This window comes from Lipotes vexillifer, unplaced genomic scaffold, assembly GCF_000442215.2.
Source record: "Lipotes vexillifer unplaced genomic scaffold, Lipotes_vexillifer_v1.1 scaffold754, whole genome shotgun sequence".
In the NCBI taxonomy this organism is placed as follows: domain Eukaryota; kingdom Metazoa; phylum Chordata; class Mammalia; order Artiodactyla; family Lipotidae; genus Lipotes; species Lipotes vexillifer.
Window position 1 is genome coordinate 178,084 of NW_006777649.1, and position 17,372 is coordinate 195,455.

Genomic DNA, 17,372 nt, shown 5'->3' on the forward strand with positions numbered 1-17,372 from the left:
TCCCCTACCACCAACCAACTATCCACCTCGCTTTTTTCCTGCAAAAGATTCTCTACCTTGTCTATTATAAAATAGCATTTTTGGAATTAAAAGATGAGTCATATGAAAACATCTGTATGGGAGTCTAATGCTAAAACTTCATTTTAGTCTCTTCTGGTAAAAAATAGATATATTTTACATATTTTTTAACCTATTCTAAATAATATAAATATGTATAAAATAATTGAATTCTCACTTTTATACATTGATTTTACATTTTAAAAAGTTTAATCATAGTAATAATTGCTTTTTTTGTCTTAAAATTATAAAGCAAGGTATACTTAATTTATCATGAAAAGAAAATAGATTTAATGGACTACATATTATCCCTTTTCTGGGGTATGCATTTTTATTTTACCATATAATTTTATTATGGTTACATATCCATTGTATGTATATGTGTGGTTACATACCCAGTTTTGCAATGTATCCTTTTGTTAAAAATGTTGAATTAATGAAGTTAGATATTTTGAGTAATACCAGTTGCATATAAAAAGATTGTTAGAATCTGGCTTTGGTTAGCAAAGCTTAAAAATAGCAAATGTTAGCAGTGAGTAGTACGCCTATTCTTCAGTTGATGTTTTAAACTCTAAATTCTAAAGTTAACCAGCCAGTTTTTTCTTGATAAAGTAGTAATTTAATCTGTGTTAATACCTAGGAGAAGGTGTTTTATTTTTGAGTTGAGATAAGTAGTTTTATAGGGGAAAGTAAGCTTTATTTTTCACCTCTAAAAACGTGCTAAATATGGGAGTGTTTATTATAAGAATGAATTCTTATTATGTAAGGTGAAATATATTCAAATATATGAAAGCATTATAAATGCCTTTTATTCATGAAGAAACGTTTTTAATACTTAGTTTCATTAGCCCTCATAGACCTTAATTTTCCATATCTCTGCTGGAACTCCCTAATTGTTCATCCATTAAGATCATGTTTTAAATTCTTTGAACATATTTTTTAATTCTTCCAACATAATTATAATAGGTTTTTTTTTTTTTTTTTTTTTTTTTTGCGGTACACGGGCCTCTCACTGTTGTGGCCTCTCCCGTTGCAGAGCACAGGCTCCGGACGCGCAGGCTCAACGGCCACGGCTCACAGGCCCAGCCGCTCCGCGGCATGTGGGATCCTCCCGGACCTGGGGCACGAACCTGTGTCCCCTGCATCGGCAGGCGGACTCTCAACCACTGCGCCACCAGGGAAGCCCAATTATAATAGTTTTTAAGGATTTGTCTGTACCTAAAACAACATCTGGGCATCCTGGGATAATTTCTATTGGCTTAAAATTTTTTTTTCATATGGATCCCATGTTTCTTTGTATGTTTAGTGATTTTTAATTGAATATTGGGAATTGTGGATAATAGGTAGAGACTTGAATCTGTTATCTTTCTCTCAAGAGTGTGTATTCTTATTTTAGCAGGCCAGTTACAGGCCAGTCACTTTAATTTTAGGTTTGAGTTTATGTTTTGGTAGTATGGATCTCAGAAAGTGGAAGGTGTTTTTGTCAAACTTCCGACTTTGTCTCCCTTGTGCATCTTTTGTGGGCTTTGTTGTCTTAATATTGTTCTTTTTCCAGCACTACTCAGTGTCTGGTATCTCTTTTTTGCTCTTAAGCTTGTAGCAGTTTGGTACCGGGAGTGGTCTTTCTGCTGTTTTATAGCTTGGCCTTGGCTGTCTACTTATTCATGAGGGATTTCGAAATGGTATTCTTCTGGGGTAGTACCCTCTTTCTATAGCTTATTCCTCTGCCATTTTAGCACCGAAACTCTGATCTCTGCTGCTTCTAGCTCATTGGGACCACTGTACTCTGCTTGGACTCTACCTCTTTGCATTTTGGGAAATTGTCCTGAGGCACAGTGCCACGGGGCTTCTTACCTCAGTCTTACTCTACCTGTTGTCCACTGCTTGAAATCAATTGCCTCATATATTTTGTCCGGATTTATAGTTGCTTATGGAAGGAGAGCTAATTCAATAAGAGTTATTCCACCATGGATGGAAGCAAGAATTCAGCCTCATCTTAGGGTGGAAATAGATGGACTCTTTAAGTCTCTTGAAGTACACATTCTTTGATATCAGATGTCTATCCCCCTAACATCATGCTGATAGTATACAGATCTCTAACCACATTTTCATTCTTTAGCCCTTTCACTCCTTTCTGTAGGGAGATTTGGGACTCATTGTCTTGTTGGCACATACTCTTACTGGGAAGATGGTATCGTCTGCTGTACCTTTCTACAAGTAGAAATAGCTCTACCAAAGTTAGCACGCTTGCCATTTTGTTACAGAGCTACTTTTAGTGAATTTGCAGCCAAGCATGCTAAAGATTCAAGATTCAAAGCAATTGAAAAGATGAAAGATCGAGAAGCCTTGTTTAATGAATTTGTGGCAGCTGCAAGGAAGAAAGAGAAAGAAGATTCGAAGACCAGAGGTGAGAAGGTAAGATGGTTTTAGTTCCAGTGGTGTGATTGATGGGAGTGTGAATGGGAAGGGACTGAACTGGTGCTGCGTTTCTGATCTCATTCATGGGCATAAATAACAGGACCCACATTTATTGTTTAGCTTTTTAAGTTAACTTTTACAGTTGTTTATATTATCACTTTACTTCAATAATGCATACATTTTAGTAGTGTCTCTAAGCTGCATAGATTTTCTTTAAATTTTACTAATACTAGGATGCCAAATAAACCCAGAACTGGTCATTAGGCCTATCTATTCACTGGTGCCTGCCTGCTAAGATTTCAAGGTTCTTTATAGGTTAACATTTAAATTTTTCAAAAAGCTTCTTTATATTTTTTGCCTTCTAAAAGATAGCATTTTGGTGACTTTCTAATCTTTTAGTAAACATAGCTTACATATGAATTATTGCTTATCAGAATTAAAGGTCAGCTATTAAAGATTAATGAATTCCAAATGTCATTTGACAGTGGTGTCAGGAGTGGAGAGGAGCTCACCACTGAGGAGGCAGACTGGTAGGGAGGTGGCACCAGTGGTGCGTAAACCATCAAAACATGCAGCCACTCTCCTTAGTGACCCTGTGTGCTTTGTGAATAGAGAAAAAGAACCTCTGAAGCTTTATCATTCTTGACATTTAAAATTGCCTCTTATTCTAGAAAGTTAAAATATTACAGATTCTATTAAGAAATGTTGTTATGGAAGTAACACCACTCTTATTGGGAGGAAGCCTCTTTCATTGAAAATAGCAACAGTATTAGGTGAAATAACTTTTGTCAGAAATAACTGAAATTTCCTGATTATCTGATTTATTATGCTTCAAGGTAGATTTTTCGAGAATTACTTCACTGTTGACTATCTTTGGTAAATGATTATGCTTCGCAGAGGAAATGTGCAAGGTTGAGTTCTGCATAAACATTTTGACTGTTGAATTAGAATCATGTCAATGAATTGTTTGCTACTTTTGACTTTTAGTAAGAACCTATTTTTTTAAAGAAAACAAAGTAAATAAATGATACCGTATGATTGCTTTTAAACAAATTGAATGTTTTTCTCTTTGCATTTGTAACTAATGTTCTTTTTCTAAACACTTTTTTTGGTAATTATTTTATGTATTCTGTTTTATAACAAGTGGATAGACTTTACAGTTTTGTGCTGTGTGGCCTGTCAGTCAGTTTGGTCTGACAGCTGTCAATCACTGCTGTGCAAAGTATTATGGGATTCTCTAGTGAGGAAAGAATTGGATGTCTCTCTGTGTGGTCACTTTATCCTCCCACAGTTCCGGTACATTACATTTTTTTTTAATCTTTTTCCTTATGAAGTAATGAGATATGTGCCCAGGATGTGTTAATTAAAATAAGAAGTTAAATAGACATTACATCTAAATGAACTTAATAATATTCAGCTTTACTTTCTTTTGATTGTAAAATTCGAATTCTCTAAATTAAAGGTTTATCTTTGTACTATTACATTGAAAAAAAAGGAAATTACTGAACTAAAACTTTCTCAGCCAACTTAAAGAATGCAAAATCAATTACTAACTAGCTTATGAAAGCAGAAATCTTTATAAAGGTTTAAATGTACTTTTTATACTCACATTTTGAGAAGTATCTGGTTAGTGAAGTTTTATCATTTCATGACTTTCACTGTGTATTTATTCTTATGAAGTATATTGGCAGTACGTTTTTTAAAAATGTCATTTTAGCTGTGTGTAATTGAATAGTAAACTGGTATATTGGAGTTTCTTTGTTCTTAAGATTCCTAACTGGTCTTTGTAACATTGAGACAATTGAATCAATAGCTGAATAGTAAAAATTTAAAGGTAATTACTTGCTGAGTCAAAAACCTGTGAAGGGCATTGACTTTTGGTGAAATCCTTTTTTTCCCTTTAGTAGGCATTTTCAAGCTAAAGGGTACAATCATCATTTTCGTGTAGCTTTTCACTGGTAGTTGTATAAAAAATGCCCCCAAAGCTGTTTTACTGGACTATTCTGTTTACCAAAGCAGCTGCCCTCTAGTTTTTGTTTATTTGATTATAATTTATTATTATTATAACCAATTTTTATTAAATTGTGTTTCAAATAATTTATTTTTTTGGAACAACAGATTTGAAGTTGCATATAATGGAGTTAATCCTCTTATGAAGTTGGCATTTTTCTCTCTTCCCTCTCTTGAATTAGCTGCTGAGCAATTTTTGTTTCAGTACATTTGGCTGAGGAAACTATTTCTCCCTTTTTAACTAAACAGCTTAGTTGGTAAGGTACTTCCATTTTTGGAGAGAAGAAAATAGGGACAATAGGACCTTGAATTGTTGCTAATGGAAATTGACATTTATGCAGTTGTTAAATAATTCTCATATAAAAAGCAGCTTCAGTAAGCCATTTGTAGCCTGTCATGGTAATATCCACAGTGAAAGAAGTTAAATTTTATTTAAAGTTCACTTTGTTTATACATCATATATTTTTTAAACTATATGATAATTATAGGCTTCATGTTTAATGTTTGAAATATTTTTAAGTTAATGTGAATTCTTATGGCTTAGAAAGATTCCTGTTTGATGCAGCTTACATGTTTTATTTAACGTAAATTTTGCCTTCTAGTTATCCCATGCATCTGGGAATTTGGTGTTCATTGTGTCAGATACAAAGTTAGATGAACAGAAAAGTTATGTTACATCGCTACCTCAAGTATAGTTTCTTTATTGCCATCTAGAAATATTGGGCTTATGAGTTATTTCTCATTAATCCTAACAGTCAAGAGCCAAGTTAGGTGAGTGGAGAAATCCACAGCTGAATAGTTCATATTTTAAAAAGTTCTCTAATGCAGAAGCTCTGTTTTTTGTAACCTTACAAGTGTGTTCTAGAAAGGACATCTACCTCCCTTTTAATCCTCTATTAGGAGAAATGAGGTTACAGCGAGAAGTGAGAGGGTTGGAATAGGCAGAAGGAATGATTCATTTATTTTGTGCCCACACAGAAATTCTGATTCCATTTCTAATTTCTCATTCCCTTGGTCAGGTAGAAAGGCAACATGTTTAGTTCCTATGGGGAGGAGAGGTTCTTGACCTGGTCAGAATCCTCTGTTGAAATGACTTTAGCTACCTCGGATGTCTTCCCTGGTAGCAGTACATAATAATTTAAATGAGACTGAATTTTAGAAGAGGTCCTCAAAGTGCATAAAAACAAATGCCCTGTTTATTCTTTTCTTCTCTCATTAAAGTAAAATTTTTAACAATTCTAACAAATTTTTCCAGTTTTAACAATTTGAAAGAGATGTTCTAAGTATTGTATACATTGACACTAAAAGGTTAATATTATTTAATACCTTTAGTATAATGTTACTAACTTGGTACTTGATTTGTTAAGAACGTTAATTTCATTGACACATATTCTGGTGAAGGCATACATGTTTAATGGCTAAAGAGCACAGGAAATCTGAATATAGTGTTTTTTTTAGAAATGACTAATTATGACCATAGAAATTCTATAATTTTCTTATATATAAAAGTAAAAACATTGCTCTTTTTTAAAACCAAAATATAAAAGTTTACTCTATTTTTTGTTTGTTTTTACACATTTGACAGTATAGTTTCAGATTTGTAATGAATAAAACTTGCTCTTTGTGCTCAACTGTTTCTAAATTCCCCTGTTAGTTTTAACAAACAGTTTTATTCATCTGCTTTTTAAAATATTCTTGCTATCTTGATGTTAAAGTATTTTTTGCCATTACTTCATAAGCCTGAATCTTATGGCAAATGGCAAATTCATATTCTTCATAAAAACATGACAGTTCTGAGATCAAAAGTTATAAACAACCTAAAAAAGTTATTTCTATATTTGAATAATTTCATTGAAGGATATGATTTGTTTTGAATTTGGTAGATTTTAAATGAGAGCCTATATGTGTATTGATTTTTATATTTCTCATAAAAGAACAATTCTGATATTCTTTTTTACTAAAATTCTGCTCTAACTGCATTAAAAAAGTTATTCTCATCTTTAAGGTAAGTGAACTTTTTTTCTAGTTGTAAACATTTATATATGAGGAATTTCTTATGGCATATTGTTTTCCTCCCACCTCACACCTGTTTTGAAATACAGATAAAATCAGATTTCTTTGAACTATTATCTAATCATCACTTGGACAGTCAGTCTCGATGGAGCAAAGTAAAAGACAAAGTAGAAAGTGATCCACGTTACAAAGCAGTGGATAGTTCATCAATGAGAGAAGACCTTTTCAAACAGTACATTGAAAAAATAGCCAAGGTAACCATTGTGTTTACTCATATAGTAACCATGGAATAGTAAAATTCTTAATTGCAGTATAAAGGCATTTGCTGCTGTTTTGGGTTTAGAATTTTTCTTGTTGGTATTCCTAATAGACTCTCTAGTAGTTGACTTTGAAATGAGTATTTAGGTATATTGGTTAAAAACTAGGTTTGAAATTCTGTATTTGGCCAACTAGTTATTCTGTGGAGGCATATTTTGATGGAGTTAGTAAGAAGGTTAATGTAATTTCACTTTTACAGAATTTAGACTCAGAAAAAGAAAAGGAGCTTGAAAGGCAAGCCCGCATTGAGGCAAGCCTTCGAGAAAGAGAAAGAGAGGTGCAGAAGGCTCGTTCAGAACAAACAAAAGAAATAGATCGAGAGAGAGAACAGCACAAACGAGAAGAAGCTATCCAGAATTTCAAGGCTCTTCTGTCTGATATGGTATTACTCTTCTGCTTTTTTCTCTGAAGTACTGGATATTAGAAATCTATTACATTACCTTATTAGTGGACATTTTAATATTCTTTAAATTGACTCAGATATAATTTAGTAAGTTACCTATAAAGTATTTTAAAATTGAGTACTTGGTATTAACACCATTAGAATAGGAAAACCCTAGTTATTTAAAATTTTCAGAGGTTTGATGTTTTATATAAAAATTCATAGTCTTTTAGTCTCAAAGCTTTTAAAAAAATTATCCTTGATGAAGTCATCTTGAATCATCACACACTTGCATGTCATAGTAATAAAGTGTGCTGAACATAAGTTCATCTTTAGATGATTTGGGTCATCATTGTGATGATCAGTTATTGTACATGTAGACGGTATGGAATGTAGGACTGGAGGTATACTGACCCCTGGGATTTTTTTTGAAAATCCTCCTGTATTATCCAGGGTTGTTGAGGTAGGTAGGGTTTTTTGTCCCTACACCGAATGCCCCCAGACCGCTCTGCTGTTCTGTTTGTTTTTTCCTCTTCTCTTTGTCACTGTCTCTCCTACTGTTTCTTTTCTTTCTTTCAAGAAGTCTCTTATCATCACTCCTGTTGCTTCTTCTGATTTCTTCCCTTGCTTCTGCTGATCTGTTTTCAATGACTTTTTTCTGTTCTCTGGACAGTTAACAGTTGTTTCTTGTTTTCTCTCTCTGCCTCTGCTTCCCCCAAATTCATCCTCTTTACTGCAGTCACAGAAGTCTTTGTAAAAAGCAAATCTGATGATTTTGTCACTCTCCCTGTTACTTGAAGAAGGTAAAGGTCCTCCCTAATTCTGGAAGTTCCCTACATTTCAAATTCAGTCTCCTTAGTATAATATAAGAAACTGTTCATTCCTTGACTCCCTACCTTCATATTACCTTATCCTCTGGTTTCTTCTCTTGCCCCCTAAGCTGTAGCCTTGCTGAACTTACCTTTAATGAACCATACTTAGTTTAATGAATGCTACCATTATACATGCCAATCCCTCCACCTATAATGCTTTTTTTTTTTTCAATTATTTTTTTTTGCGGTACACGGACCTCTCACTGTTGTGGCCTCTCCCGTTGCGGAGCACAGGCTCTGGACGCTCAGGCTCAGCGGCCATGGCTCACGGGCCCAGCCGCTCCACGGCATGTGGGATCTTCCCGGACCAGGGCATGAACCCGTGTCCCCTGCATCAGCAGGCGGACTCTCAACCACTGCGCCACCAGGGAAGCCCTATAATGCTTTTAAATTTCCCACCACAGTGGCAAACTTTGTCATTCTTGAGGAGCACACTCAAGTATCTCTCTGTAAGGCTGATCCTGACCCATCTGGGCAGATTTGATCTCACTGTTGCCATTTACCAAACTTGTGCTCAGCATATACCGTTGCAGCACTTATTATATGTTAGTGCAGTTCTTTATATTCCCTACAAAAAGTAAGCCCTTTGAAGGAAGACATAACTGTGTTATTTATTTAGTATTCCCAGTGCCAAGTTCAGTGTTCACCAGACATGTTTTTAGGTGCTTGATAAATGTTGTTAAGTCCCAAATTGAGCTCAAGAAAAAAATTTTTTATCTGGTGAGCTGCTTGTGCTGTGAGATGGTATATTTCCTCTTTTATTTATATCCATTTCTACTACTACCAGAAGTTGGTAAGATGTTCAGTAGAGTACCTAGGTACTTAAAGTTCTTAGGGACCGTGGTTGATGGGAGATATCTTCTCTTCATCCTTGCCACCTCTAAACCCATGCTACATAACTTAGGTGAGCTCTGGGAGGTGAGATTTCTGGCTTAAAGAAGTAGATTTTCAGTGACTGCTTGACTAAGATGGGAGTCATCAGAAACTTCTTTTATTAAGTATATTGTTCCTAAACCAAATAAATGAGTCTTTTATTGATGAAATAATGAAAAGGTAAGTCTGTTTGGTGATAGATACCATTCTCTATTTTTAGGTACGTTCTTCAGATGTGTCCTGGTCTGATACTCGGAGGACTCTTCGGAAAGATCACCGCTGGGAATCTGGATCCTTGTTGGAAAGAGAGGAGAAAGAGAAGCTTTTTAATGAACACATTGAAGCACTTACCAAAAAGAAGAGGGAGCACTTTAGGCAACTTTTGGATGAAACTTCTGCAGTAAGCGGCTCTTACTTTTCTACTTTAATCTAGGTGAATCTTTGTTAATAATTCCCAAAGTAAAACATTGATATGACTTTTAATGTCATTCTCTTTAGACCCATTACTGGAGTTCATGGGTTTTATGACACTTTCTTCTCTGATTTTTTTGTTCGTTTGCTTAAGTAAAATGTTGATGGTACTTTCACTGTTTAGAAGTTACTTCCTTTTGCAGTTTTTAAGTTCGTATCTGCTCCCTTAGTAATTCCATATGTCCTTAGCTGTGTGTGATCATTGATGCTTCCTGATGATAGAGTTAATAGATCCCTTCTTTTGCTCCATTTTCAATTTGGTACCGTGGCCCTCTTGTTTGGCAGTTTGTACCCTCTGTTCAGGTTTTGCTCCTATTTATCTGATCTCTCTTTGGTGATGGTTTCTTCAGACGTTACGATGTTGCCCATGGAGATACAGGGTTTGCAGGTGGTTGTCTTAGGTCACCTTGAAAGTATGGCCATGAGCATAACTCTTGTGGCAAGCCAACAAAAAGAAATTGCATTAAAGCTGCTCCCCTGTCCCTAACTTAGTCCAGTTATGCTTGGGCATTACAAGAGATTGCAGGTCAGTGTAATATTATGTACCATATGTGCTGCAGTTTGATCCCCTCGATAAAAGTGAGTTCTATTTATGTTTTTTATTCACTTGTCTTTCAAAGATTACCTTAACATCCACGTGGAAAGAAGTAAAAAAAATCATTAAGGAAGATCCTCGGTGCATTAAGTTCTCCTCCAGTGACAGGGTAAGAAAATTTTGTCTGAGATTTACTTTCAGTTTATAAATATTAATTGGGTGCTTAATCAGCAGCACTAGTATCTTGACTGAAATGAAGTTGATGGTTTTAAGTGAATAACTTAAGTGTATGAGAAATCTGAATTTCAAGTTTATATTTTCTTTCTTGTACAGTATATTAACAAGACAGCACAAGAGGAACTTTAAAAATTTAATCCTTGGGGTTAAGCCTGTGTTTTGGGATCTTCTAAGAGACTAATGAAGCTATAGGTTTTATTTATTGTATAGTCAGGTCCCACTAGATAGATATTATTCAGCCTGGCAATTGGTACCAGGCTATCAAAGTGCTTGACTCTTACAGCCACGCTAGCAGAAAAACATAACATGATCTCTAGTTCTTATATGCTCCAGAGACTTTGGAGTAGGGGAACCTCAGATGTGTGAGGTTTGTAGACGCTGAGCTCTCTTCTGGTGCACTCTGGCTCCTGTGTAGGAGAAGAACTCACCAAGGGTCTGAAATAGTGAATGATGTCAAGGAAAGTGTAGCTTATTCCAGTCCATTTTGTCCCTCAGCCTTCATATGTTCCTTCTTCCCATCATTCTGTCCTGGTTGGTTTCTCTAGGTCTAGAGTCCAAATAGCCCATGATCTAATATTCTTCCCCTTCCTACTCCATTAGGTGGAATTTTAGATGTGTGGACCGCAAAATATACATGGTTGGAAAAGAGTGGTAGACGGATAGCTGAGAGATCCAGTCTCAGTCTCTTAACTTTTCTGATTTTTAGAATTGATAATAAGGTCTTTTTTTTTTTTTTGCGATACGCGGGCCTCTCACTGCTGTGGCCTCTCCCACCGCGGGGCACAGGCTCCAGACGCGCAGGCCCAGCGGCCATGGCTCACGCGGCACGTGGGATCCTCCCAGACCGGGGCACGAACCCGCGTCCCCTGCATCGGCAGGCGGACTTCCAACCACTGCGCCACCGGGGAAGCCCAAGGTCTTTTTTTTTTAAAGCTCAGAATTTATACTTTGCTATTCCCTTACCAGGCTCCCTTACTGAGCTAAATGCTCGGTTGAACTTTAGGGTTCTGAGCATTATCTTATAAATTATGCCACATTATTTTTGTGCTTGAAGATATAAATACAGTCTTTGGGAATGCACATTTAACCCTTAATTTCCTTATTTTTAAGAGTGTCTACCCCTTGAGGTTGTTATGAAGGGTAAAGGAGATATCTTATAAAACCCTCAGCACAGTGTAGCACATAGCAAGCCCTGAAGTTTTAGCTACTACTAATATATTATATGGTTTCTCATTCTTGCTTTTTCCCTTAAAAATGTACACTGCAGATTTTCCTTTTTAATGAATGTTACACGGATAAAACATACCTTATTGCCTTTTTCTTTTGAATTATTTTATGTCGTGACTTACAGGTTACTTGTTTAATAAAAAATTGATACTAATTTTGGAATTAGTAGAATTTCCCCCCTAATCTTATTGTCTTTTTGCAGAAAAAACAAAGAGAGTTTGAAGAATACATCAGAGACAAATACATCACAGCCAAAGCTGACTTCAGGACGCTTTTGAAAGAGACCAAATTTATAACATATAGGTGTGTGCAATGAAATGTTTCATATCAGCAGTCATTGTCTTTACTAGTCCTTACTCTGATGGCCAAAGCATACTTTGCATTCACACACATGTTGACATTATTAATTTTTAGGAATAAGAAGAAGGCAACTTTATCAAAGATTGAATACAGCCCATATCTACCCTTACCTTTTTTTTTCTTTCTTTTTTCTCTTTTTTTTTTTTTTTCAAAGAAAGGGCCCAGATGTTAATTCTTATTTTGTGTTACCCACCCATCCAGTTTTTAAACATACTTTTGTTTTCACTTCACTGCTTTTTTAGAAGTATTTCCAAATATATAAGAATTGTATTTCATGAAGAGAATTTTAAAAAAAAATCTTTCACTATCAATTATCTTTGCCTCCTCTGAAGACTATTCAGTGTTCATTCTAAAGCTTGAAATCATCTTATTTGAGCTCAGCAAAAACATTTTTTTCTCAGAGGAAAGCAGTTTGCTGGATACTTTTAAATTAAAACTTTAAATTATAAAATCAGAGCTTTAAAACAAATTTTCTCTGTAACATACCCAGTAGTTCCCCACCCCCAGCAAGTTGTCATCGGGAGAACAATTTTACATTGCTTAGCAATCAGTATGCAGGAAACCATTTTTGTTTCATGCTCCAGCTTTTCTTCTTTTAAGAGAAAAATTTGAAATATCTTAATGAAGGGTATGTGCACGGGAGGATAGATAGTGCTGAGGGTGTGGTTTTTAGGTATTTTGTGATTGGATTTTTTGGTCAGGATCCTTAATGTTTTGCATCAGCTTGGGCTTTTAAATTAGATGTGAAGTAAGACTTCTTTCTACATTTTTATAGTTAATTTAGTGAAAGATGTGAAAGTGAAAGCTTGTGAAAGATGCTGGGATTGGCAGCCCCGCAGACTGAAGTCCTCTGTTCATCCACAGAACAGGTACAGCACGGGCAAGATTTACCCACCCACCCTCAGCCCTGATCTGGAGGGACCACCAGTAGGGGTGGGAGGGTAATTCAGTTTCTGAGGCCCTTTCACTCCTTGGAGTCTTTGCTGAGGCGACTTACAAAGGTGACCACTGCAGTGAATTTTTCTTAAAAAAAAAAAAAAAAAAAAAAAAAAAAAATGGAAACACAATTAGGAACTAGATGGACATTTCCAGCTCATTTCTGAAAGACCTATGAACAGCAGTCAGTAATTCTTGGACTTCTTTTCTTATTTCAGATCCAAAAAGCTAATCCAGGAATCTGATCAGCACCTGAAAGATGTAGAAAAAATTTTGCAGAATGACAAACGGTATCTAGTACTAGACTGTGTGCCGGAGGAGAGGCGCAAACTGATTGTGGCATATGTGGATGACCTGGATCGCCGGGGTCCACCCCCACCTCCCACAGCATCAGAGCCCACAAGACGATCAACAAAATAATTCTGAATACTCTTCCACAGGGGTGTCTGTTAATTCAAAACGCTTGCATGAGCCAATTTTCAGGTTTTTACATGTATACGCATTAGTCAGACTATTGCAAAACCATCTGATGACAGAAGGAGAAGCATCCATGAACAGTTTCTGAACAGAGAACACTTTGGAAATATTTATGCTTTTTGTGTGGCATGACTGACTTGCATACTCAAATATAGGCTGTCTCTAGTAAATCTAAAATCTTGAAGCTAAAAAATTATCCTTTTATGAGGTGTGGAAGTCAGTGACTTTTGGTGACGTTCTTTCTAGCAGTGTTATAATACATGCAAGACGTTAAGAGCATTTGTGGTTTGAATTTGCAAGATGCAGATACCGCAGACTCCAAAAAACCTAAGTTGGGGTTTGTTTTGTTTTGATTTTGTTTTTTAAAGCGGGTAAAAGACAAAACACTGAAAATTGAATTCTTATCTTCCAGAGGCTAAGATTATTATAATGGACATACTTTTACCTTTGTCTCTAAAGAACACTTTAGTTTTATTTGTTCACTTATGTGCTTTGATTATCCCCTTTGAATTATAGGCCAAGTCTTGTTGTTTAGCCTAAGAGAAGATTTATTTAGTAATTTCTTCTCAGGTATGGAACCATGGTCATAACTAACATGTTGACCAGACTAGGACTGCTGGTCAAAAACATTTTATTCACCATTAAGTGATCTTTATCAATATTCTGGATTAGACAACAAATTACCTTTCTTGGGTGTTCCCTGTAAACTGTACTCCTATTTGAATGTTAAATTTTTGTTTCTAAAGTTTAATTTTAAGATGTTTGAATGTTCAGTTTATGTATTTGAACTACAATAAACCAACCCTTTTTATATACGTGGATTGTATATGATTATTATATAATTTATAAATACTTCTTTTAAACCTGTTCTTAAAAGCAGCAGCAAATGTAATTTGGCACAAAGAAAGTTTAAGTTTTGAGTATCTCATCATTTTAAAAGGCTCGAATATAATAAATTACCTGCATCATAAAAGGGAAGGAATTTGTGAAGAACCATTTTGGTGCTCAGTCTCTTAGCAGTATCTTATTGCTTCATAGCAAGAAGATGCTGATTTTTGTCTGTCTGTTTCCTTGTTTTTGTCTTTTATATTAACATATTGATGATGAATGCCTTTTTGGACTCCTTTCAATGTGTCATGCACATCATACCGTGAAACTTACCTTTGATTCCCAATTGCTCTTTCTAGCTTTACCTCCCCGGTTTAAAAAGATCCCTCTATTTCATTCCTTCATAGATTTCTAGTTTGAACTACCACATAAATAAAATGTTTAAGAAAAATATATGTTAACAAGATAAATTGTTTTCCCTGTTACCTCACACCTCCTATGATTGCAGCAAAACCTATAAAAAGGGACAACGGTATTTGTATTTGTTGTATGCATACAGACCCAGACATGCATCACACACATACAAAAATACAGTCACATCTCTGTGACTTAGTGCTTAGCTTAAATATATGAAGCACCACAGAAATGATGTGAGTTCTATATGTAGAAACCTGGAGTGGGTTATCTGACTAAAGTCTAACATAAAATTGGCAATTAACAGGATTTTTTTAAAATAAATCCACTGAGTGATTTTGAAGCTTGTCAGAAGTGAAACAAAATGCGTGCCCAAAGGAACACAACTATTATAGAATAGGACTGTCCTACAAAGGTGAAGTTTCTAGAATGCTTTATTTTGTTATTCTGAATTCCACATATATTGTTTGCCTACTCACTATGTTCCATTTTTCACCATAGAAAAGTGTGAAGAAAATGGTTTGGTGATACCTATTTTAATTTCCTACTTTTGCTGTAAAGTATTTGGGATTAATGTTTCACGTAAAGTGTAAATCAAACTTTTCTATGCAGATTTCTTAAAGGGAGTGAGGCCTTTGTATATTAGGTTCTTTTTTTTTTTAATTGAAGTATAGTTGATTTACAGTGTCGTGTTAGTTTCAGGTTACAGCAGAGTGATTCAGTTATACATATGTATATACTTTTTCAGGTTCTTTTCCCTTATATAACCTTACAAGATATTGAGTATAGTTTCCTGTGCTATACAGTAGGCCCTTGTTTATCTGTTTTATATACAGTAGTGTGTGTATATTAATCCCAAACTCCTAATTTATCCCCCCTACCCCCCCCCCATTAGGTTCTTAATGACAGGGTCATTGTAATTACATTGTGTTTCAATGTCTTCATTTTGATCTGGAGCTTATCAGCAAGCTCTTTAAAAATACATGGTTCATTGCGCTCTGATACCTGTGCAAGTGTTAAGGTCTGTGACCTCCCTGTAAAGCCTCCTTGTGCAATGATGATTTAGAAAGCAGCATTCAAAACAAAGACAGCTTTAAGTCTCCAAAACTATCTGAAGTAAAACATAATTGTTTTTATTTGTTTACCAGTTAAAATGTCACACAGTGAAAGCTTACATCCTACATTTACTATAGATAATGAACAAAGAAATCTTTAATTCAAATAGTTCATCACAGTTTTAATGGTAATCCAATTATATAACTATTGTCTCACAAGACAGTATTTTAGGTACTTGGATTAACTGTATGTGCTCTTGTGAGCCTTAAAATGAAATATGTTACGAACCAAGGCCAAAAGCCTTACCTTCCGTGTTAAAAAAGCAAATCATGACCATTTATAAAGAATAAACCAAAAACCCCATAGACTGTACATTAAAAAAAAATTCCATCCACAGCATATTTTTATATTTTCTCCACTGCTTGCCCTAAATGCAGTTTTTTTGTTTTTGTTTTCAGAGAGAACCCCTCAGTGAAAATATCCCAGAATTCCATTAGAGTAACCAAGAATCATGGATAAATGTCTTTATTATATTTAATAGGGGAAGAAATGTTATCATCATCGTTGCTTTATTGGGTATGCTTTACCATGCTGTAAATTGAACAGTTATTGCTTGTTATTCAAATTATACTGATAATACGTTTTGGAACACAGAATTTAATTTTATTGCTTTTTCTGCATTGCCTTGTTTTCTATTAGCCAGATTCTCTGTCTTGTGTCCATTGAATTTTCTCTTTTCCATGCTCTCTCTTTCTCTCTCTCTTCCTCCCTCCCTTTCTTCCCCTCTCTTTTTCCCCACTCCCCACTCCCACCTCACCTTGGGTTACTCTTGATAGTCTTTGTAACTTAAAAACCCTGAGGTATTTTAAAAGTTGGGCAGGGTTCATGTTCAGGGTTAGGGCTATGTTTAATGCTCATTTAACAAAAAAGGTCACCATCTTTATATTTGAGGGTTACATTCACCAATTAATACCTTTATCATTAACCATAATGGTATGGTTAACCATAACATAGCTTGTAGTTTATCTTGAGAGAAAGAAGATTTAGGGAGAAACATTGATTTCAGCTTGTAGAAGATTGCCTCCTGCTACTCTTTGGAAGAGGAGTTTATTGGGAAGAGAATTAAGGGTGGTTTTAAAGTTCTTTCTCAGAATCAGAATATAGAATATCATGATAGGCTGCTAAAATCCCCAGACTTCGAAACTGAAGACTCTCAGAGGTGCTTTAAAAAGATCAGTGAAGCAGATTTTAGTATAAGGCAGAGTCTGAATTTACTTAGCCAAACTAAGCCATGGTTTGAAGTTAGCCCAGAATTGGAATAAGGTGATGTTCCTTATTCTTCAACCTTCAGTCATGGAAATTCTGTATGGATTTGCATCAAGTAAATGAACATTTCTTAAGCAAATGAAGATAACTCATTAAAATTTATGTGTTAAAAGTCTCAAGTAGAAGTAGATTTTAAGCTCTGGTTATGTGCAATAAGGTTTGATAGGTGAAGTGAGAGTTAGCAGGTTCAGGAAGAAACTAAACGTAAAGAGATTGAACCTTTGACAGATAAGCTCCACTCCAGCCAGTACACGGCTGGTCCTAAGGACTACCCAGTAAAACAGCCATTGTGGACAAGTGACAAAACAGCTGGCCTTTCTAATCACTTGTGACAGAAGCATCTTCAAACAACACAGTTAATTCTTTGGATAACCAGGTTATAACATAGTTATTCTAATATGGTGTCCTACTTACCAAATTGCACGTTTTGGAAATGCAGACTGCAAAGCATTTTTGTAATTCCTAATGGTAATTTTATTATGTTTCATATGGCAAAGTCAACAATACTGATAAGCAGCATTACAAATAAATAACAGTAATCGCAATTTGTTTTGCTTTGAAA

The 17,372-nt window shown here is 35.3% G+C and overlaps 1 protein-coding gene across 1 annotated transcript in view; it reads left to right on the plus strand.

Annotated features, from left to right (window-relative positions):
• Positions 1-13,129, plus strand: part of TCERG1 (transcription elongation regulator 1) — a 59,100-nt gene extending 45,971 nt beyond the window's left edge. Inside the window, 7 exon segments of the mRNA XM_007451240.1 lie at positions 2,322-2,472; positions 6,588-6,752; positions 7,016-7,198; positions 9,164-9,343; positions 10,035-10,118; positions 11,616-11,716; positions 12,928-13,129. Coding sequence (XP_007451302.1) covers positions 2,322-2,472; positions 6,588-6,752; positions 7,016-7,198; positions 9,164-9,343; positions 10,035-10,118; positions 11,616-11,716; positions 12,928-13,129 — 1,066 coding nt within the window.
• The last annotated feature ends 4,243 nt before the right edge of the window (positions 13,130-17,372 follow it).